The 22,404-nt window shown below is 36.5% G+C and overlaps 1 protein-coding gene across 8 annotated transcripts in view; it reads right to left on the bottom strand.

The window, feature by feature from the left end:
* Positions 1-1,656: 1,656 nt before the first annotated feature.
* The window catches only part of CLCN3 (chloride voltage-gated channel 3), a 95,278-nt gene continuing 74,530 nt past the window's right edge, over positions 1,657-22,404 (bottom strand). For 4 of the 8 annotated variants that reach the window (XM_080674084.1, XM_080674089.1, XM_080674085.1 and 1 more), the window contains 7 exons: positions 22,026-22,106; positions 20,557-21,102; positions 17,720-17,906; positions 13,665-14,063; positions 10,898-11,114; positions 6,199-6,274; positions 1,657-4,516 (listed from right to left, as the gene is read on the bottom strand). In XM_080674084.1, the coding sequence (XP_080530210.1) occupies positions 4,358-4,516; positions 6,199-6,274; positions 10,898-11,114; positions 13,665-14,063; positions 17,720-17,906; positions 20,557-21,102; positions 22,026-22,106 (1,665 nt within the window). In that variant the 3' untranslated portion in view covers positions 1,657-4,357. The remainder of the gene's footprint in view (positions 4,517-6,198; positions 6,275-10,897; positions 11,115-13,664; positions 14,064-17,719; positions 17,907-20,556; positions 21,103-22,025; positions 22,107-22,404) is intronic. The other 4 variants (XM_080674087.1, XM_080674091.1, XM_080674088.1 and 1 more) reach the window with 1 other exon arrangement.

Genomic DNA, 22,404 nt, shown 5'->3' with positions numbered 1-22,404 from the left:
AAATATCTCAAGCTACATTTGAGTGTTTCTCCAGAACTTGTCTTATACGTACAACTGCCTGCTTGACATCTCCACTTAGAAGTCTAAAAGGCATTTAAAACTTAATGCCTAAAACCAAAATTCCTCTGCTGTACACATCCCCCAATCTATTCTTTGTGATGTCTTTCCCACTTCAGTCAATAGCCATTCTATTGTTCTGTGCTCAGGCCAAAAACCATGGTGACCACCTTTACTCCTATCACTCCACATTCAGTCTGCTAGCAAATCCTGTGTCTTCCACCTTTAAAATGTCTACAATCCAACCACTGGAACAGCCTCCACCAGTTCCAGTCAGATTCAAACCTCTATCAAAACTTACCTTGTTACTCCAAGAGACTTCGAACTGGTCTTCCCACTTCCACCCCTGCCCCTTCCAGTCTATTCCCAGCAAAGCAGCCAGAGATCCCATCACACTGTGTCACTGGCGTCCCACTGTATTCAGGATAAAAGCCAAGTTCTTACACACCCAACCTGTTTTCTTAGAAACCTTTCCCATCCTGCCACAATGACCTGCTTAGTATTCCCAGTTATCTGTTGGGCATGTCCTGCACTTCAGGATGTTTGCATATATTTCCTCTTCTCACAGATAACTCATTCCCTCACTTTCTTTAGGTTTCTGCTGAGATGTCACCTTATCCCTGAGGCCTTCCTTGGTTACCCTCCCTAAAAATAACAGCCTCTTCATTACTTCACTCCCTTAGAACTCTGTCTGATTTAGGTATGCCTACAACGATGTGTGGCATGTAGGAATCATTTTTCCACTGAATTCGTGATATTTACCACCATCAGGCATACCATATTATGTGTCTCTTTCCCAAATGGAATGTAAGCTTCAAAGACAGAGAATAATGCCTAGTACACAGTAAGTGTTCAATAAGTACTTAGTGAATGACCAAATGAAATGAATGATAAAAGTTCTCTCCTTGAATTTTTAGTAAAGTGCTTGCCTCTTTACTAAAAGTTTAATATTAGTAGACTCCTGAAATCTTTTAATTCAAATATCAACACTTCTTTTTAGGCAGTTCTATTAGCAACTTTCCAAGGTAAAATTTTAAAATGTAAATCACATATTTTCTCTTCATGTAAATAGCATGTTTCTTTATTTCTTTTTAAAAGGCATAGTTTTTGCCCTAGCTGGTTTGGCTCAGTGAGTAGTGTCAGCCTGCAGACTGAAGGGTCCAGTGTTCAATTCTGGTCAAGGGTTACGGGCTCAGTCCCCAGTAGGGGGCATGCAGGAGGCAGCCGATCTATGATTCTCTCATCATTGATGTTTCTCTCTCCCCCTCTTCCTTCCCTTCTGAAATCAATAAAAATATATTTAAACGTAATAAACACCATGGTTTTGAAAGTAAACAAATGAAATCTTTCTGTCAACCTGCAATTTGCACTGAGAGGGAGGCTCTGTACTATTGCTGGTATGTATATACCTGCTGTTCAATCTAGCAGCTGCTGTTTGGTTGCTTCTTGCTTGCACCGTGCATTAATGGCTCTGTAATCTGAGAGAAGCTTTACAAATATATCACCCCTTTAAGGCTGCTGGTACCAGACATACTGGCCTACACTGCAAAAAGAGTAAAAGTGGAAGGGTTTATACGTATAATTGAAGGGCAAACCACACATTGTCATATAGATTTTAATAGATATTCTGATTAACTCATCACAGTAATCATTTTTACTGTAATGATATGCAGCTTTACTATACTAGTATAAATAAAAACAGATAAATACAGCTCTAGGCAACATCACAGATTAACAAACTAAGCATTCTTCATGAACCAAAACTGAAAACAATTAGGAAGAAATGCTGACACCCTTGCCCATTCTCATCATACCTTCTCCAAAAAGGGATGCAAATAAGGTGCTCCACGTATTATTTGCCCATCACCCAGGCACATATATTTCATGATCTCCACTACTTCACAGTTTGATTAAAAAGCAGACATACCTCAACATATCATGAAGAAAAATGGAACAGATCGTAATCCCAAAGAAAACCACTGAATGCATAAAAATATGGCACTTGTCCTGTATTTCAGCTGTAAGACACATCAGGGATAGAAATACACCAAGAAGAAAATTAATATCCACCTTGAGTGTTCACCCTGAAATGTCAGTCTCTGAAGCAGGATGGGCAATGAAAGGAGGACCTAACATGAAAAACGAAATCCATGTTAAGTTTACTATGATGAAGCTACCTGCAAAGAAACTCGCTTCTCCTTCGAAGGCTTATAACAGGACAGGCCATTAAGTTGTTCGGTAGCCAGGGCTGAGGAACTCACACTCCAGCAGCGCCTTGCACACTTCAGACAAGCTGGAGATAATATACACACAACCATCATTCAGAAATGATCTTACTCTGGATGGTCAAACTGTGAAGGGGGCCAGAAAACTTGAAATCTGCCAAAGTGGGGAAGTGTCTTGGACAAAGTACCAATTTTAGGCAGATAGCAAAACTAAGAATGTTTCACCGAGTTTCTAAAATTTTGTTCAACTTAAAATTGTCATTCTAATATGGCTTCATGATTTTATAAATCTTCAAGATTTTACCCATCTTACAGATATATTAAAAAAGGAAGACTCACTTCCAAAAAAGCAGCTCATTGCCAGTTTGTTTCAGAAAATGTCTGCAAAAAATCACTTTCCAACCAAAAATGCACAATCACAGAATATTTAGGCCAGTCCTTCAAGAAAACTACCTTTGCCGACAGTGAATTAAGACCATGATTAAGACAGACATTTCCAAAAACAATCCCAAACACACCCCAATACATTTTCAATTCATCCTGCAAAAAATGCACTGTGAATAGTCAAAACATCATTAAATACCTCTAGATGTGACATACCCAAAGATTCAAAGGTGATGTTCTGATTACAATTTTACTGATATTTTTGCAATTTCATTGTTTTCGTGGGTTTTTTTTAAAGGTAAACACTATTTAATGCCTGATTTTAATCTTCAAAGTGATTTGTAGTGTTTCAACTTTCCAGTTAATGAGTCAGAATGGACAGGTCAGATGATAGAATCCAGGGGATGGCAGTGAAAGATCAGAAAAAGGTTTATGTACACATTAGATCATAGAGAAATAACCACATCCTCTCTCAAACCCTTGTTCCCATTGTAAACTTTGTTCATATCTCCATATTTGTAAGTCAGAATTAGTCTATAAAAATCACATTAAAAAGGTAAAATTATTTAAGTGAGATATTAACTGATCTGTATTTTATAAATTTTAATCCATAAAAATATAAATAAGAATGGTAAATTTTTAAGAAAAGAAATATACATTTAGTGCAAGTTATGAATTACATTTCTTCAGTGTCAGCAGTAAAATATCTTGAGGAAAGAAAAAAAATGACTGATCTAATTTCAAGAAGAAAAAAAATTCCAGTGTTTAAACATGCAGTTAATTCCAGATACAGCTAAACAGAATAGTTACTTCTCTACTGTCAGAGCAGTAGCATGGTGCTTCCTTATGCTGAACAGTACTTGTATTTCATAGCAGTTTTAGAAATAGAAAATATGCATAAGACCAGGTCACATTATCTATAAAATCTGAGAGGGGGGAAAACAAAAAGATTCTGAACCACACAGCACATAAGCTGAGAGATATCATTCATGCTTCATTCAAGATTGTACCTGTTTGATCGGCCTTTGTTATGGTGCATGTGTCGGCTCCAAGCATTCAGTGATGGTAAAAAAACTACATGGTTAGTGGCACAAGAAACACTCCCTTCTTGTGATGAAACCTCAGTAAAACCACAGTACATCTCAATATGAGAAAGGATTGCTTCAAAAGGGCACACCAATTTAAAGAGGCTTTGTTAGAGAGAAAGAGAAAGAAAGAGAGAGAAGCTCTTCTGGAATGTAAAAAGGTAATGCTTAACTATACAATTCATGAATTAAACGGAACAGTTTTGATTAAAAAAGGGCAAGACCTGCAGTCTTATAGATGGCTCAATTCAAAGTAACCCCTCCAGAAACGGGGACTGATAACACGTCTTTGCAAAGTTGGAGTAACAGGCCGGGTGCTTCAGGGCTCCAGGGCCCTCTCCTTTGGGGCTCAAGTCTGCACTTTCATGGCACATCCTCAGCTGAACGCATCCAGTGCAGAATGAGAGGAGGTGGTTGGCTGCTCTCCTTAGATGGGGAAATACCTCACTCATTTCCTTCTCTCTCCTTTCCCTCCCCAAACAAATCCTCCGTTCCACCAGCATTATTTGCAAACCATGTTGCAAAAGCCTGGCTTCTATGTTTCCTTTTTTCTTTTTCTTTCTTTTTTTGTTTAAAGGAGAACTATAGGTAGACGACTCCCTCAGGTTACAGAGTTGTGCTATTCAACAAATGAACTTCCTCTTCTGCCTCCTCTCTCTCCTCATCTACGGGATTCAGTTGAACATTACCGAAGCGGGGTCTTGGTTTGCCGTCTGGGCCATATGACGGAGGATATCTTTTTTTGTTATAATGCCAAGGAGGCGCCTGAAAAGGATAAAGAGAAGACTGCCGTTAAAATAAAAGGGAAAAAGAAAATTAGAAGCTACATTTATAGCTAAATCATTTTTGTAGACAGAAATAGAGCAAAGCAAGTGCCTGATATTACACTTTCAAAAATATTTTATTGGTAAAGATAATCAGATTACCCAGCTACCATCCTTTGATATAAAAAGTATTATAGTCACTAATAGTACAATATTCTTTCCACTGAGACTGTCATTGAAGTTGAGCTACTCTGACTAATGAATGCCAACAAAAAAGTAACAAAAAAAATGGGAGGATGTATGGAAAAAAAATTATACTAATCCCATTTGAGAAGGAATATTCATTCCCATCACACCAAAAAGCAGTAAAATGTTTGATGACCAAACCTCCTCAATATTCCATTTTTTAAAACTAAAATTAACTTTTAAAAAACAGAGATTGCCCCGTTGTATGCAGAATCTTCATGAAAGCACATACAATTGAGATAAAATGGTCAACACAGAACTTCAATAGCAAACTTCAGAAGCCAGAACCAATCTGTAAGACAACCCAACACTCATCAATGTTTATATTTTTGATTTTGGCCCAAAAAGTTAAGATACAGTGCTTTTATGAAAGTCTTATTGTTAATGCTTACATTAAAAGAAGAAAAAATCAAGAAGCAGTCCTAAAATAGTATAAGTAAAGCACAAAGCAGTATGAATGAGTAGCTACTTATTATTCTGATTAGTAGTTTTTTAAAAGGATGCATGAAACACTTGTGAAATATTAGCATACAACAGGAATACACAATTAGTTGTGTATTAAACAAACTGGGACAAGTTTATATAGGTATGACAATTGCACGGCAAAATAATTTCAGGCATTTATTGCTAAAGCCAGACAATTTTTAGGTTATGAGGTAAGATAATAATTCAAAATTTATCTTTAGTAATTAAACCACTAGGAAGGACATAGAGCCTGTTAGAACAAATGCATTTGACCCTAAAAACTGCTTACAGCACTCTAGAAGCATCATACAAAAAGGGCACAAACATATTCTAGGTCCAGTTCACTAATGAAATGGCAAGAGACACATTATTGACTTTGAAAGTATTGAGGGTATGGAGGGTATAGCAGAAAAAGAACTAATGCTATGCTCACACACATATATATACACATACATATTATGCTCTAGTTAGTGTGCCCATAAAAAAAATCCATTTAATTGTCGGCAAATCTAACATTGCTAAGCTCAGTTAAAATGATTTATGAGCTTCAATTTACCACAAGATCAGGAAACATTTTTTTTAAAGGATGGGGAGGGTTTGGGTGATGGGGTAGACATTTTTAATCAATCTGGCATCCTCTGAGACTGGTGTAAGCACTAAAGTAGACAGATATGTTGTGTTACTTTAAAAATGTCCAGTAATATTTACTCAGTCAACTACCAAACTCTTTACAGTTCTTAAATTGCAACTAATGGTTGTGATGAGATGTTAACTTTTGCTTACTTCCCATGAATGAAATTTTACATACAGTTAAATTTATCTTACAGGCATATTATGAGATAGAAATGGAATTGGCAGCATGTAGGACTTTGCTGGGCAGGTGTCTGGGAAAGAGAGAACGGAACAGTTCACAAGTTTCATGCCTCCTGACTTCTAAGGTGTCTAGTGAGGAGATCTGATATATCTAATCACCAAGGGTTCGACGTGCTGCTTTAGTTGCTCGAGATGCTCTAATATGTTCTTCTTTGTGATGATCCCCAAGACAATCCTGAAACAGATCATGTTATGCTAATAACTGTGAGAAATTAAATTAAAAGAGGTTCCAATCATAATGATAATGAAAGAAAGAATAAAAACATGGACCATAAGAATGCTTTTAATGAACTCTAGAAAAATAAAAACAAAAATGGTTTGAAATCCCAGGTCCCAATTCCATAAATTCTACTGACTTTCAAAAGTGACATGGTATTATTTTTAAATACTGATGGGTTATTTTCCTTGTTAAGTTAAAAATCGAAATGATAAAAGTTTACAATGAAGATGACTACAAAGAAAAGTACAAAAAATATTAATATACAACTATAAAATTCTGAAATTTAGTTTCATTTTCACTGTTCCCTCCTTTGAAGAAGATATTTTTCTAATATCTAAAATGTCACAATGCAGCAGGTATTTTTTGGCTCTACCTCAGCAATGTAAAGATAGAAGAAGTCTTAGACTTTATTGCCTATGAGACTTGAGAAATCCCTTTCTTTTACTATTATTTGGAATTAAAATTAAAGGCAATGTGTACCAAATAAATAATGCCGACCCAAACAAACACACCATAATATTCAGGAGCTACTGAATGTTACTTCTTAAGGTAAGCATATAAGACATGTTTAAGATTAGGGGGTCAAAATCACTTTCACTTTATGAATTTTTTCTAAATGATTAATTCTCAGTTAATGTATTATTATAACATCAAGCAAAACAATAGACATAAATTCTCAGGATACTTGAAAATAATTAAACTTTTAATTATTGAAACAAAATTTTGGTTACCGGTTTTATAATGAAAGTCAATGAATTCAACTATAGTATATGACAATATAGACAGTGAATGTCAAAGAACCTTAAAAAGTGCCCTGGCTGGTGTGACTCCGTTGGTTGGGTGTTGTCCCGTGCACCAAAAGGTCATGGATTCAATTCCTGGTCAAGGGCACATTGCTTGGGTTGTGGGCTCAATCCCCAATAGGGTGTGTGCAGGAGGCAGCTGATCAATGTTTTTCTCTCTCTCCCTCCCTCACTCTTCCTCTCTAAAATCAATAAAAATATATATATTTTTAAAATACCTTAAAAAGCTTTTAATCTTTAAATTTGGGAAGCCCACCCAGCATTCCCTTCAGGGTAACTGAACATATTTATATTTCCCTGGTGATCAGGTTAAGTCAACTTTACTATTAAAATGCCTTTGAACATTTTGACTTCTTGAAGGGTGTCACCAGAGGACTTCACACAGTCTAAGTAGCCCAGTCCTAAGATAAGTCAGTTATAAAAGAGTTCCTTAGGGTGATGCCTGGATGTGGAGGTGGGGAAGCAGGGAAGGTAGGGAATAGGAAAGACATAAATAGGTTCTGTGCTAATGTTTTTCATTATTTTCTTTTAATAATGTACTGATCACTGAGAACAAGATAAACTGAAAAATTTGCAGAGCACGAGAGCAAGATCCCTTCCAAAAAAGCTCAGACACTGCGCTACGTAAAATGAGCACTCACTCAGCAGATGTTCTTCTCCGATGTTTAAGGTCAAATAAACAACAAAAAACATCAATTCACTTGAATTTATACTTGTAGTCAGGATATGTGAAAAACTTGACAATTAAAATTATTCTAAACTAATTCTTATTTCATTCTTTTCTATTCAATTATATAGTGATTAATTTCAGTTAATATATTAGTAAGCTCTGCCAAACCACAAGGTACACAATGGGGAAAAAAAATTACAAGTTTTTAAGGACCAAATGGCAAATTTAGAGTTTTACAAAGCAGTGATTATATTTACAAAGTAATAGCCCTAAAAGAAGAAAATACATATATCCCTTTCTCTTTAGTTAATGGAGAAAAGTGATTTGAGCATTAGGCCAGTTCAGTGCTGCTTTGTTAATTTCAGGAAATGTAAGGAAAATCAATGCAAAATGTGACTCATGTAAAGACTGATTTGCTGTTTCTTATGGGCTAACAAACAATGATGTAAGAGTTAACAGAGCATGACCCAACATTTTTCAAAGTCTGTTCCAAGAAAAAACAAACATGAGAGTTCTAACCCTGTCCCTCCATCAAAAAAAGGTTTAATATTCAAATAAGTTTGGAAAACTTGTTTTCTATTATCCCATTTGAGAATCAAATAATACCAACATTTTATAAGTTCTGTGAATTTCCACAATAAATAAACCTCAATTATATTTAATCCAATACTTCCCAAACTTATATGATCACAAAACTCTTTTGGGACAATGCCTATTAACATCCTGCTAGTTCCACCAAGACTCGAAGATTCTGAGAAATTCTGTTAATTAAAATTAAAGGTTAGACATCGATCACTGGCATCTTTACAGACATACTTCCCCTGGTCTCTCAGGTCTCATTTTCTCCTGGCATCCAAGGTTCCAGATTTGTTATATCCCTTGCCCCAAATAGTTATTTTCCACCTCTAAGGACCCAGTATAAACTATAAAATGTGAGCAATTGTCTGGAACTTCATAATCTATACTAAAAACCAGAAGATACAATTTTTTTTCTGAGTTTAAATCTTAAATGATTTAAAGTGAGAATAAAACACTACTTTCTTACACATTTCAAAGAAAAAAATCCCAAGAGCCACCACCCCAAAGGATCTCTTCTTTTTTCATATTTATCCATCTGTTTTCCTTATAGGACAGAAATAAGGAAAATATAATCAGGGCAATTAAATGTGTTCCTTTAGAAAAAAAGCCACACACACACACACACACACACACACACACGCTTTCCTATAAACAGACAGTATCAGGTAAGATTTTAATTAACTACCCTCCCTTTCCCCCCACTTCATTCTTTTTACACTTTCTTCTAAATACACTTTCCAATGTCTGTGCTACCGAAACCTGGGAATTAATCAGCAAAGGGAAATACAGTAATTAACTCGTATAGCTTTGTGGACATAGTTAATCATGACTAGAGAATGACAGTATATTTGGTCTTACATAAAAGGACACACCATGGCAGGCACAGAGAACAACTCAAATTAAGTAAAAGTTCATAACAACTCATCTTAGCTTCCCACTAAATCATTTATAATTAAAAGGGCCCAAGAAGCAGTAAAGCTTTATGAAGTCACTCCATTTAACATGTACTCATTTTTAAAGTGAAGTTTGGTACCATTATTTTTCAAATTAAACAAAACACTAAAGAAAAAAAGTTCTTTTACTATTTACATCTCTTCCCATCAATATCTGTGATATTGAACAATTCCAACCTCCCTGCCCCTAATCAAGACCTTTATCTCTTTAATGATTTACGTCATATTATCTCAAGTTATTTTAACTGGCTAGCACAGTGAAACCATTAAACATGGATATAATTTTCTAGCTTTATATTTCTATTCCTAACACAATACAGTATCATATATGTCCAAGAAAACAGTAGTAGGTTAAGATTCTATCAGTAAATTACATTATAAAACAATAACAAGACATTGGGTTTTAAAACTGGAAATATATTTTATTCCCTGATCTCTGACTTGCTAACCATGTGGCTGGGCAAGTTACCAAACCTCTTTGAGCTCCATTCCTACATCTATAAAGTCGGGATACTGCCACCGACTCTGCAGAGGGGCTACAAAGTTAAATGGGCAAGGTATTCAATAAAAAAATTTCCTTTATTTTTGTCCTTTCTCCCTCTTTTCTCTAGATAGGGGTCACATATTTTGTACAAAATGATATTTTAGAAAACCTGCTGTGATTCCAAGTGTTTGGTATATTTCAACCAACTTCAGGCTATGCATGCAGTTTATGCACAATCCTCTGTTCCTCATTTCTAGCTTTCCATTTCAGCCCTCAGGTAAAACAATGTTCTTAAGTGTCTCAACTAGGAACAGTAACATAAAGGGGGGGAGGGGGGTAGAGAGAGAATGGGAGGGAAGCAGGTCCCAGGTCAGGAACAGAGGGAGCAGAACATGAGGGAGCAGTATGTGACCAGGGAATACTGTGTGTTACTCTCCACAATCCCTGTGACATTTGCCAAACGCAACCTTCCTATTTCCCCATCCTCAGAAATACTGGCAGTTTATGTGTAAAGGGCAAAAAATAATCAATTTGTGCATTTTAAATACATGAGTATTTGTATGTAAAAGGTCTGTAAGTGAAGAAGGTAGAAAACAGGAAACAAAGCATTTGCTAAAGGAAGTTTTCAGCTAATTTACAAATTTCATTTAATTATATATTATTTCCCTTGTTACATGATAAATTAAATAACGACTGACACAGTAAACGGCCGAACATCTAGAAAGTTATTCTGCACTAGAAATACATATTTTAAAACCGAAAGACAAGAGGAAGCAGGTGTTTGCAGTCCTCCACACAGGTCAGGGCGACCTCTCGTCCACAGGAGGAAATGCCTGAAGCACCACGTAGGTGCCGGAGATGTTTCAGCACCTCTGCCTGACGAATGTCACTACACTTTGGCAACGATCTGGGAGTTGACATTTTTCTTATTCTCTGGTGTCAATCTGATTGATCTTGTATTTATAGCCACACTAAGACAGACTTTCCCACTTGGGAGCTTATTACACTCTCTCCTATTAAGTGCACATGAATTCCACTAAAAGGGATAAAAACCTCTGACAAGTGAACTGATTTTTTGATGAAACTTACCCATTGTGAGTTACAAGGCACTGCCTCAGGCCTAGCTTTCGGAAAATATCCACCACGATCTCCATGGGGGTGTGGTCCGTCACTGTGAAAGGGCTCATGTCAAGAATGCTGCGAAGCTTCAAGGGCCGCGGACTTTCTGCTGGCAGAGACGGGGTGTGCTGTGCAAAGCACACACGAGAGCTGCCCACGATACCTTCTTGTTTCTTTCTGGCACTTTCTGAAGAGACAGAGGAGACTAAAATTAAATTTGACAGATTTTATTTTACTTCAAGGTCAGAGATTGAACAAATAAAGCAATGTACATCATGACTTTTGGTCCCTTCATTTTTTCCTATCTTCTTAAACAAGAAAGGAATAAACTAAAAAGCCAGTTAGCCATTTCTTATATTTGACAGAATCAGAACCCATCACCAACAAAATATCTTCATGTAAATAAAATATTTTTTGGTAAATCATGGTTCAATTATCTTTAGTGGCAATGAAGCTGTTTATTAACCCTGGGGGATAAGGAAGCATGTTTGGAATATGAGATTTTTAAACCTGCACAAATTATAGGAATTCATCATCGAATAACAGCTGCCTGTGCCAACAGTCACTTTTCCTCCCTGGGAGGTGGGACTGAAAAGAGCTTCATCCTTGCTTAGACAATGGTGTGTACTTCACCACTGTGAATTAGCTCCTTCTCTCTTTGCTAATGTTAACGTTTAATTTTCTAGATGAGTCACGAGTATGAACAAGTGGGTTGAAACTACAATTACGCACATAATGGGCACAGACTGACTTCCTAGGTTTTATCTGTAAGGGCTGTGATAATTGCCCCCTCTGGTGTGCTCGGCTTCACATGCTTCGGTCCTGCTGCCTACCTCCACTCCCCGCTCTGAGTGCTAGACAGGAAGTGGCAATGAGGCAGAAAACTGTAGAAGAAGGGGATAGACCATGGGAACAAGAAGGAAATCCAGGAAATGGAGAGAATACAAAAATAAAATAGCCAGCTTTATGCATCTATTTTGAGTTTAGTGTATATTCAAAACTGTCCTTTAATAAGGCATTTTATATATTACGCTTATATGTGTAAAACCTAACATACAGGTCCACTTTCCCCATTCAAAAACTTAAACTTTACAAAAATATATGTGGGTAAATACTTAAGGTGTGTTCAAAAAGTCATGTGACTAACATTTCTGAGAATGTGACTTGATCTCACATATCTAAAGTACCTCTATTCCCTTGTGAACACTATCTGGCAACCCACCATTCTATTTCTCAAGACAATAACAAAAACTAAAAAATACATCCACTGACAGAATGTAAATCTTAACTTTACCACCTTCTTTTTAAAACCTGGCCTTCTTTCTTTAAATTTCGATGTAAATTCCAAAATTCTGATCTTTTCTGTTTCTTTGCCTGGCTACCATTAAAACCTAAAGAACAGGAATCTAAACAATGAAATTCTCTGATTGTAGGTTTGCCATGGCAATGATTTAGAAGCTGAAACACCTAGAGACAAGTCTGACCACATACTTTGCCCACTCTGGCAACTACTATTGTATTACTCAGAGCAAAACTTGGAATGATGGGATTGCCGGTCTTTGAAAAAATCTTCTAAAGGTGTAAGCCTTTTCCTAAACTGAGTACGATATTCTCCGAAAGCTATTTCCTTCTCTTTTTTTTTCTACTTTAACAGCTCTTGCAAATTGAGTTTCTTTCCAGTTTGATTTGAGAAATACTCTCATCTACACTGTCTAGTCTTTCCTCTTGCAATGGCACAAGAATGGAAATATTTTACAATCCTTCTGCAATTGCCACAGGGATAAGTTGAAAGGGAGATGACGGGCTCATATGAGTGACCTTTGGAGACAGACCAAAAGCTTGACATTTTCAGCTCAGGGTCCTCTACTAAAAACTGCCGAGTGTCAAAGCAATGACTTCATGAAAATATTCACTATCACCTTTGGAGGTGAGGGGGGAGAGTCAGCTTGTGTAGAAAACGACTAGAAGCCTTATGGGTCTCCTGATTAAGACTGTAGTACTATTGGGTAAGAGGAAAAGTTAATTTTGGAGGAACACAATTGCTTCCTCCTCAGGGAAGAAGTTTAATTTATTTCCAGGAAATAACATAGTGTGGCTAATGCCTTTAAATTTTTTCAGGAATGTTAGCTCAAAATACAACAGCACTTAACATACTTTTTCAACCTGACGTTTAACCAAAAATAAAATTTCAATAACTTTTTTCACTTTAAACAAGATATTACAAGTTAATATTATAAACCTAAATCCAAAAACTAAAAAAAAAAAAAACACCTTGTGAATCTGGTATGAAACAGACCAATGAAGATGGAATTTTCAATAACTTGCATTCAAATAAGCCAACTTTATTAAATAGAAGAATGTATTTCGCTGGATGCCCTGGCACTTGCTAAGGTCTTATATATTAATTAAGAATAATTATATGTTAATTAAGAAAAATCAACTTAACAAGGCTTATCTGAGTGGGGGGAAAAGAATCTGACTCCAAACTAATAACAATGCCAAGTCAAAAATAAAACTCTATTTAGCAGGAAAACAATCCATGAAAGCATGAATTCCTTTTCTAAAGAATATAAGACCTGCCTCCACAAACCCAACCAATTAAACTTTATTGCTTTCCTATCTTCCAGAAATCTACTATATATCTATATCTATCTACCTAGATATCTAGATAATGATACTTATAAAGGTGTGTGTGTGTGTGTGTGTGTGTGTGTGTGTATTTTTTTTTTAAAGGTACCTATTGCAATTGTCAGGTCTCTTCTGAGGGCAAATCCTACTAATCTCTGAGATTCTTTTGACATTATGACAGGAAAGCCATTGTAGCTGGTTTCATTAATCATGTTTTCTATGTCATCCACTGTCATATTGTCTTGTGTCAGGACAGCTAAGGGAGGATCATTCCTTCGAGGTCTCATGACATCAGCAGCCAGGGTGGTATGAGTGAATTCTTCTTTTGCATCCAAGAAAGGGTATCCATTTAACCGAATGTGCGCTTCATAAATGCCTTCCCTACCAAAGGCGTCTCCAACCCATTTACTGGTCATTACTGCAGCCATAAGGGGGACAATATATTCCAGGCCTCCAGTAAGCTCAAAAACAATAACCACCAGGGAGACGGTCATCCTTGTCACTCCACCTGAAAAAAATAAGCACCACTGGTCAGGAAGGACAGGAGCTTCATCAATACTTGCTAGTAGAATTTTTGCACTAGGCAAGTGAATACGAATTGTAAGTAGAACTTAGTGAAAAGGATTATCATCAAAAACTACTATTAGGATAATTATTACTATTTTGATAAGATCTAAAAGGACACCAATCATCTTTGTTTATAGCACAGAAGATTTCAAATAACATTTCAAAACCTGTTTGCTTCCTATAAAAAACTATAGTTGTCCAACCAAAACAACTTTGCCATTTTGGTTCACTGCGATAGCAAAGACATGATTTCACCCTTATAAAAGATTATTAAAGAAAAAAAAAAGATTATTATTGCCCTAACCGGTTTGGCTCAGTGGGTAGAGCGTCGGCTGCGGACTGAAGGGTCCCAGGTTCGATTCCAATCAAGGGCATGTGCCTTGGTTGCGGGCACATCCCCAGTAGGAGGTGTGCAGGAGGCAGCTGATCGATGTTTCTCTCTCATCGATGTTTCTAACTCTATCCCTCTCCCTTCCTCTCTGTAAAAAATCAATAAAACATATTTTAAAAAAGATTATTATTCATTCTTAAGGAATTTGGTGAAGCACATCATAGCTATCTTGTTTATTACCAACTTACAAATGAAATTTATATGTGGGCAGAATATTAATTTACTATATTTCTCTCCTCTAAATTTTTTCAAAATAAGTAAAATATGTTGATGCCTTGTGATTTATGGTAGCAGTATATTCCCTCCCTCAGAAAACTCATCTAATCATCTATCCCAATCACCACTCTGAACTACCTTCTCTATGCTGATGTCTCCCCCACATGTCTTCCTCTATGGCTGCCTTTGCCCCATGTCTCCAGCTGTGCACGCTTCATCTTATTGTGCTTGTCTCTACTTCCTCTAAAAAGACAGTGCAAAGGCACTGTCACAGAAAACACCACACACTTAAAACTAAACTACTCTTCTTCCCAAAGAGCTCCCCATTACAACTTCCCTGACTCCAACAGCCAGCATTACATTCTTCCTGACAACCTAGGTAATCATTCTTGGTTCATCCTTTTACTTTATCCCAACACCTAGACTCTTACCTAGTCTTATCTGATTTGCTCTGCAAAATATCTATGAGTATCTTTTTTGAAATTCTCACTATTACCAACCTAGTCCAGACCCTCAAGGCTTTGTTCCTTAATTTTAATACTATTTTGTGTTACCTCCTTAAATCCAAGCCTATTACCTTCAATCCACTTTCTAAGCCATGTCCCCAGGTTAACCTTTCCTAAGTAACACTTTCACCATGTTGCTTCTTCTCTCAGAAACCTACCAGGGCTCACCAGTTCATTCTATATTAAGCTTAAACTCTTCCTTCTTGTTTTTTAACCTAAAAACAGAAGGGAGAAAGAACCTACTATTATCTATCTATACTATGCCAGACATGTCCTAGTCAGTTTACAAAAGTGTTTTTAAAATTATTTTTTAATGAAGCACTTATTTTACCAGGCACTATGCTAAGAGCTTTATATACATTTTATCTCATACTGGAGGCCCGGTGCATGAAATTCATGCACTAGAGGTGGGGGTGGGGGTTGGAGGGCAGATGTCCTCAGCCCGGCCTGCACCCTCTCGCAGTCTGGGAACCCTCAGTGGACATCCCTCTTGCAATCCAGGATCCCTCACTCCTTACCGCCTGCCTGCTCGCTCCTTATTGCTCAGCTTGCTGCTCCTTAGCAGCAGTCTCCTTACCGCCTGGCTTCTGGCTGAACAGCGCTCCCTGTGTGGGAGAACACTGACCACCAGGGGGTAGCTCCTGCGTTGAGCATCTGCCCCCAGGTGGTCAGTGCACATCTTAGTGACTGTCATTCAGGTCGTTCTGCCATAACAGTCGCTTAGGCTATTATACATATAGGTAATCCTCAAAACAACTGTAGGAGACAGGTATTTATTATTTCCATTTAAAAAAAAATTTTTTTAAAGGAGATAAAGGAACTTTCCCAGTCATCAAGCTACATGTGGCAAAGGCATGACTGCCACAGATCTGACAGATTCCTAATACAAATTTATCCTAACTTAAACCATGGCAGTCTCACAGTCTGGCTCCTTCTCAGCATCCAACTTTTCATTTTCCAAAAGTATCCAAAATGCATTCTGTACTTCAATACTATCAGTTTCTTCAGAGGCCCATGGATACTAAATCTACTCCTATTCAAATTTGTCTTCACATTATTATATTCTTCAACAAAGTCCTCTAAATTCTACTAATCTTTAAAAATAAAGTTCATGTTTTACCCTACCTAAATTACTAAATTTTTTCCTCTAGATTGCTTCAATTTTCATAGACTCTTGCAGTACAATATATAATCATTATTGCTCACTATTGTTTTCTCAGTGTGGGTCTTGTCTACCCAACCTGATTATAGTTGAGGTTGGGTTCATGGTTTATACTTCTTTTTCTATGACTCACTGCACCTAGCAGAGTGCTAAACAGAAAGTGGGTACTCAATAAATACTTGCTATTTTAGTGAAAATGATTCTGTCCTTCACTTTCATTTGATATTACACTGTTGAAGACCAAAAATTACTTTGCACAATTTTGATGTACTGAACAAAAATAAGTCAAAATACCAACTATTATTAAATATTATAACCAAAGTTTAGCTGACATTTTAAATATAAAACAACTACTTTTCATGCCCAACAGGACAATAAATAGACTCATAAGTATTTAATGCAAATATTTTGCTTTTCTTTTCTTTAAAAGAGTAGTGACTTTTCTCATTTTTCTATAAATACACCTTACATGAGGGAGGGCTGGTAAAGAAACCTTTTACTGAGGCTAAAAATACATAACTGCAGAGCCCAAGTAAAGCTACTCTGTAGCTTTGGGGCATGCTAACCTTAGGAACCAGGCTATAGCTGGTGGAGGGAAGGTAAGACCCTTGACAATGAAAAAACCAAAAATCTTCTTGGACAGGATTCAAATTAAGCCTATGATGTACTGAGATGTTTTCTATCATAAAGCATTAAATGATATTAAAAAGATTAAATTTTTATTAAATTTTTGCATTAACAAGTTTTCAGAGGCAGGTAAAATAAAACCTAGTACTGTAGATCCTATATAATAAAAGGCTAATATGCAAATCGACCAAACGGCGAAACAACCAGTCGCTATGACGTGCAATGACCACCAGGGGGCAGATGCTCAATGCAGGAGATGCCCCCTGGTGGTCAGTGCGCTCCCACAGGGGGAGCACCACTTAGGCGGCTCATGGCTGGCAAGCGCAGCAGTGGTGGCAGGAGCCTCTCCCACCTCCACTGCAGGTGGGTGATAAGGAGTGAGGGGTCCCAGACTATGAGAGGGATGTCTGACTGCCAGCTTAGGCGGACATCCCCTGAGGGGTCCTGGACTTTGAGAGGGCCCAGACCGGGCTGAGGGAGCCCCCCCACCCCCAGTGCACGAATGTTGTGCACTGTGCCTCTAGTATCATGTAATAGTAGTACTGTTTCATTTCTGTGAAAACACTCTTTTCTTCTGTCCTGTGCCTCACCTTTTCCCTAACTCTACCCCACCAATTAAGCATGAGCAAGCTCTTACTCATTTTCTCTCTCAGACTCACAGGCATCCAGACACAGACAAACACAGTGGCTGTTACCTAAGCATGCGGCAGCACCAACCATGGCATAGAGGCCAGGAGTAATGCAGTCAGCCCCAACCTCACACCACTCCTTAAAGATAAACCAGTCGTGGTGATAATACGCAAGCTGCTCCACGGCAATGCCCACAATCCTCCCTGCTATCGCTCCGATGGCCATGCTGGGGATGAACAAACCTGAAGGAACCTACAACAAAACAGAATACACGATAAGGCAGAGGTCCTCACCTGCATGCTTGAAACCTATGTTCTGTGGATTTCTTTCTAACACTTTTGCTTCTTTTCACATTGACATAGCAAAATCCTAAAACTTTTAGCAAAATCTTACTATACAGTATCCTAACAATTCCATGAATTTAGTTACAAAGTAACATATCACATTCTCTAGTCCAAAGAGAAAATAACCCAAGGGTTATTTCTCTAGGTAGGGGTTCCTTAATGCCAACCCCTAACAAAATTTTCATTAGTACATGGTAAAATGTGGAAAGAAAAAGAACAGTACAAAGCACTTTTCATAATTCTAAATCAATTCAATATGAAGTACTGCCCTTTATTCCAAGATTATGTCCTTCCTATATATTACTTGTTTATAAAATGATAGAAATATTAGATGCTATCCCTCTTAAGTGTACAATGTAAAGCGGGCAATGTTATCAGGTGTCCCAATAATTGTGTAGTGATTTTATATTATATATTTATATGTATATATGCATGCATATATAATATATATATGTTTAGTCAATAAATATTTTTCTCCTTTTAATTAATTCATACATATGAATCTAATGAGGATAATAGAAACAGTAAACAAATTAAGCAAGATCATTTAAAAACTATTAAAAAACTAATAGCTCTAAACTGTTGTGGATATGAAATAAGCTGAGCACAAAGTGTTGACAAGTTAAAGAATATATCAGGATCATTAAATGGATATCCAAATAGAAGGGATCAAAATATGTTTTTCATTCTCCTGCCAGTTAGATCCTTAGGCCAAAGCAGAGGGTAATGTGCCTCTGATGTCCTGTAGCTCAGCTGAGGGTGTGTGTTTGTTGTTGTTTTTTACAGAAAATCAACTTACTGTAGAACTAGGAGCTTTAACAACTCCTTTAATTTGATTCACTAAGAAGAAAAAGGAAAATTTCAAGGTTTTTTTTATTATTTAACCCTTACATTTAATTATATTTAATTAATATAATGTGGACTAAACACAGAGGACAATACAAAAGAGACCATATTTCTGGTCAGGGCACATAGAAGAGTCACCAATGAATACATAAATAAGTGGAACAACAAATCTCTGTCTCTCTCTTTCATAATAACTAAATAAAAATTTTAAAAAAACAACAAAAGACCATATTTCAACACCACTCCAATTTTGTTAAAATCAAGCTGTTATTCCCCACAATGTACAGCTGTGAAAGCACACTAACACTAGAGAATATTATTATATGAATTACAGGTAGAGTAATTTAAAGAACATGGATTAGCTGACTCCCCATATACATCACTGACAGTCACATAATAGAATTATATGTACTGGCAAATCACTATCAAATGTTATTCTCACTTTCATAAGTTAGAAAAAAGCAATTTCCCAGGGCATAAGGACCAAGTCCTTGATGGAAAAAAGCTTTGGGCTTAGTAATTTAACTCTTGCTTCAGCAGTGTCCTTTCAAGGTAAATCCTACAGGGATATGGTAAAGCAGAAAAATGGCCTCCCAAAGATATGGATATCCTAATTCTTGTGAATTCATTATGTTATGTAGCAAGGAGAAATTAAGATTGCAGACAGAATCAAGGTTGTTAATTAGCTGACCTTCAAACAGGAGATTATCCTGGATTATCTTGGCTGGGCCCAAAGTAATAATAAAGGTGTTTTAATGTGGAAGAAGGATTTAGAAGAGTGAGTTTCAGAATGATGAGGGAAAAAAGACTTGACCATCTATTGCTGGCTTTGAAGATGGAAGAAGGGGCCATGAGCATGTGGGCAGCCTCTAGAAGGCTGGGTGGGAAAAAAAATCCCTATGGATACCTTAATATTAACCCAGTAAGTCCGATTTTGGATTTCTTATCTCCAGAAATGTAATAAATTTTGGTGATTTTAAGCCACTAAATTTGTGCTAATTTATTACTGCAGCAATAGTAAACTAAGAAATGGTTTAGAAATATCATAAAATTTCAAACACTCCTCCCACTAAATGGTAGAATATATAGCCCTCTCCCTGAACCTGGGTGGACCTTTGTGGCTGTCTAGACAAACAGAACACAATAGAAGGCATGCTGTATGACTTCTTTGGCTAGGTTAGAGATGGTCCTCTTGGGACACCTGCTTTTGGAAACCTGAGCTACCACGTAGGAAATCTAACCACCCTGAGGCCGCCATGCCAGAAAAACCACAGAGGGCAAGATGTTAGAAAAGGACAAATGTTCCAGCTCTAGCTGTCTGAATCTTCTCAGACCAGGTGCCAGACAAATGAATGTCTATGAGATGAGCAGCCTTAGCCATGTCTGATGACAACTGTATGAGAGACCAAAACATGCCAGCTGAGTCCTTACCAAATCACTGACCACTATCAACAGCAAAATAAGTTATCTTAAGATGCTAAATTTGGGGGTAATTTGTTACAAATTAACAGATACCATGGCTCAACAATATATCCTAAGGATTTCTTTTTTTTTTTTTTTTTCATTTCTTAAAATTAAACCCAAAAGATAAGAACTTTTTCAGGCCACGGTTATGAAACAACCACCTTTACATAAAAATTTCATCTCTCATTCCACATACAAGTTTTGATCATGGCAAGATTAGTTAAACATCACCCCACACTGGCACTTACCTTGATACCAAAAGTGAATACTGTCATTATGATTTTAAATATGAGTGCTAAGCATAACTGCCATATAGCTGAATATACTCCGACGCCTGCTGGACGATCAGGAATATCATCAACAATTTTGCTGGCATTCATGTCATTTCTGTAGTCACAAAGAGAAGAGGATTCCAGGGGCCCACAGTCTGTAAAAAGCTCTCTAATCAGTTCACTGGTGTTGAGCCTAGTATATGGATTAGGGAAAGCTATCACAGCAGTGATGGCTGCAACAATAATGACTTCAAGGACAGGATACTTTCCAAATTTGGTGGATTTGCGTCGACGACACCAAGCTATATTTGCCCTAATGAAAAAGGCTCCCCAAAGCCCTCCAAATACCCCGAGGAGAATAAAAGGAAATAGTTCAAAAAGGTACCATGGTGTATGATACTCCACATAAAAAAGGACGAGACGGCTATTACCAAATGGATTAATGGATCTCAAAACAAATGCAGCAACTAAAGCAGCAAAAAATGATCTCCATAAAGTTTTAAGAGGAAAATAATAGCTAACCTAAAAAAAAAAAAAAGAAAAAGAACAATTAATGGTATAATTTTATAAAATGTTTCTGATATAACTTGAACAGTAAATATTATAGCTCTAAATTTTGCTGCCACTAGAATTTATATAGAATGGATTTCATTATGGTAATAAAAATATTGATGTTTTATTAACTTAAACTATCACCTCATTATATATTCACAATATCAACTAGTAATAAATGTCTAATAATTATTTAAAATACCTAGCATTTATTTTCAAAATGAGTTTCACTTCCAATCATAGTAAACAATAAATATACTGCCACCAACTCCTGTTAGCTCATACAGAAGTATTTGATTTACCTCTTCTACATTAAATTAAAAAAAGATGAAAAATAGAAATAAGTAGAAAAGTACATTTTAAAACACTCCTAGTCATATTTTTGTGTAAATGTGTAAAAAGTATTAAGCACCAAAGAGAAAACAAAAACAAAATATTCTACTAAAGCAATTAAAATGATCTCCTCAAACATCAATAACTGCAATATAAATATTCACAGAAGAAAAACTTACAAAGATGATTTAGGAATTAATTAAAAATTTTAAATAAAAAGGCTGTATTTAAGCCAATAGGGATAGATCGTTTTAAATATTTCTTTATTAAATCAAATTCATATCTGCTTACTTTAATGTGTCAGCCAAGTTAAATTTTAAACAATAACTAATGTTTGTAAATAATATTTTTAAAAAGATTTTTCTCAAGGTAAAGAACATATATAGTATATTAGCGTTTACATATGAGTGAAAAATAAGTTTATGAAAATAAATTTGAAAACTTAAAAACAAAGTCTATACTTACTTCACTAACTAGATATAAAACTGAAAAGTATGCTAAAATATACTTTAATAATAATTATATATAACCTTAATTGCTGTATTCTTTTTTTTACCTACCTCTTCCAGGCTAAAAAGAACTCCTCCAATCGGTGCACCAAAAGCCACAGAAACACCTGCAGCTGAGGCAGCTGAGAGCACCTAAAAAAAAAAAAAAAAAAAAAAAAAAAAAAAAAAAAAAGGATGTGGTTTATTTCATGTTTTAATAATTCAAACAAATATCAATGGATATTTTTCCATTGATTTTTAGAGAAAGTGGAAGAGAGAGGGAAAGACAAAGAGAAATATTGATGTGAGAGAAAACACATTGATTGGTTGCCTCCTGCACATGGCCAGACAGACTAGGGCCTGGGCCGGAGAGTAGCCTGCAACTGAGGTATGTGGCCTTGACCGGAATCAAAACCAGGACCCTTCGGTCCACAGGCCAACGCTCTATCCC

The sequence above is a fragment of the Plecotus auritus genome, assembly GCF_963455305.1.
Source record: "Plecotus auritus genome assembly, chromosome: 6".
In the NCBI taxonomy this organism is placed as follows: Eukaryota; Metazoa; Chordata; class Mammalia; order Chiroptera; family Vespertilionidae; genus Plecotus; species Plecotus auritus.
The sequence above is the reverse complement of the archived record's forward strand: the minus strand, read 5'-3'. Positions and strand labels throughout refer to the sequence as shown.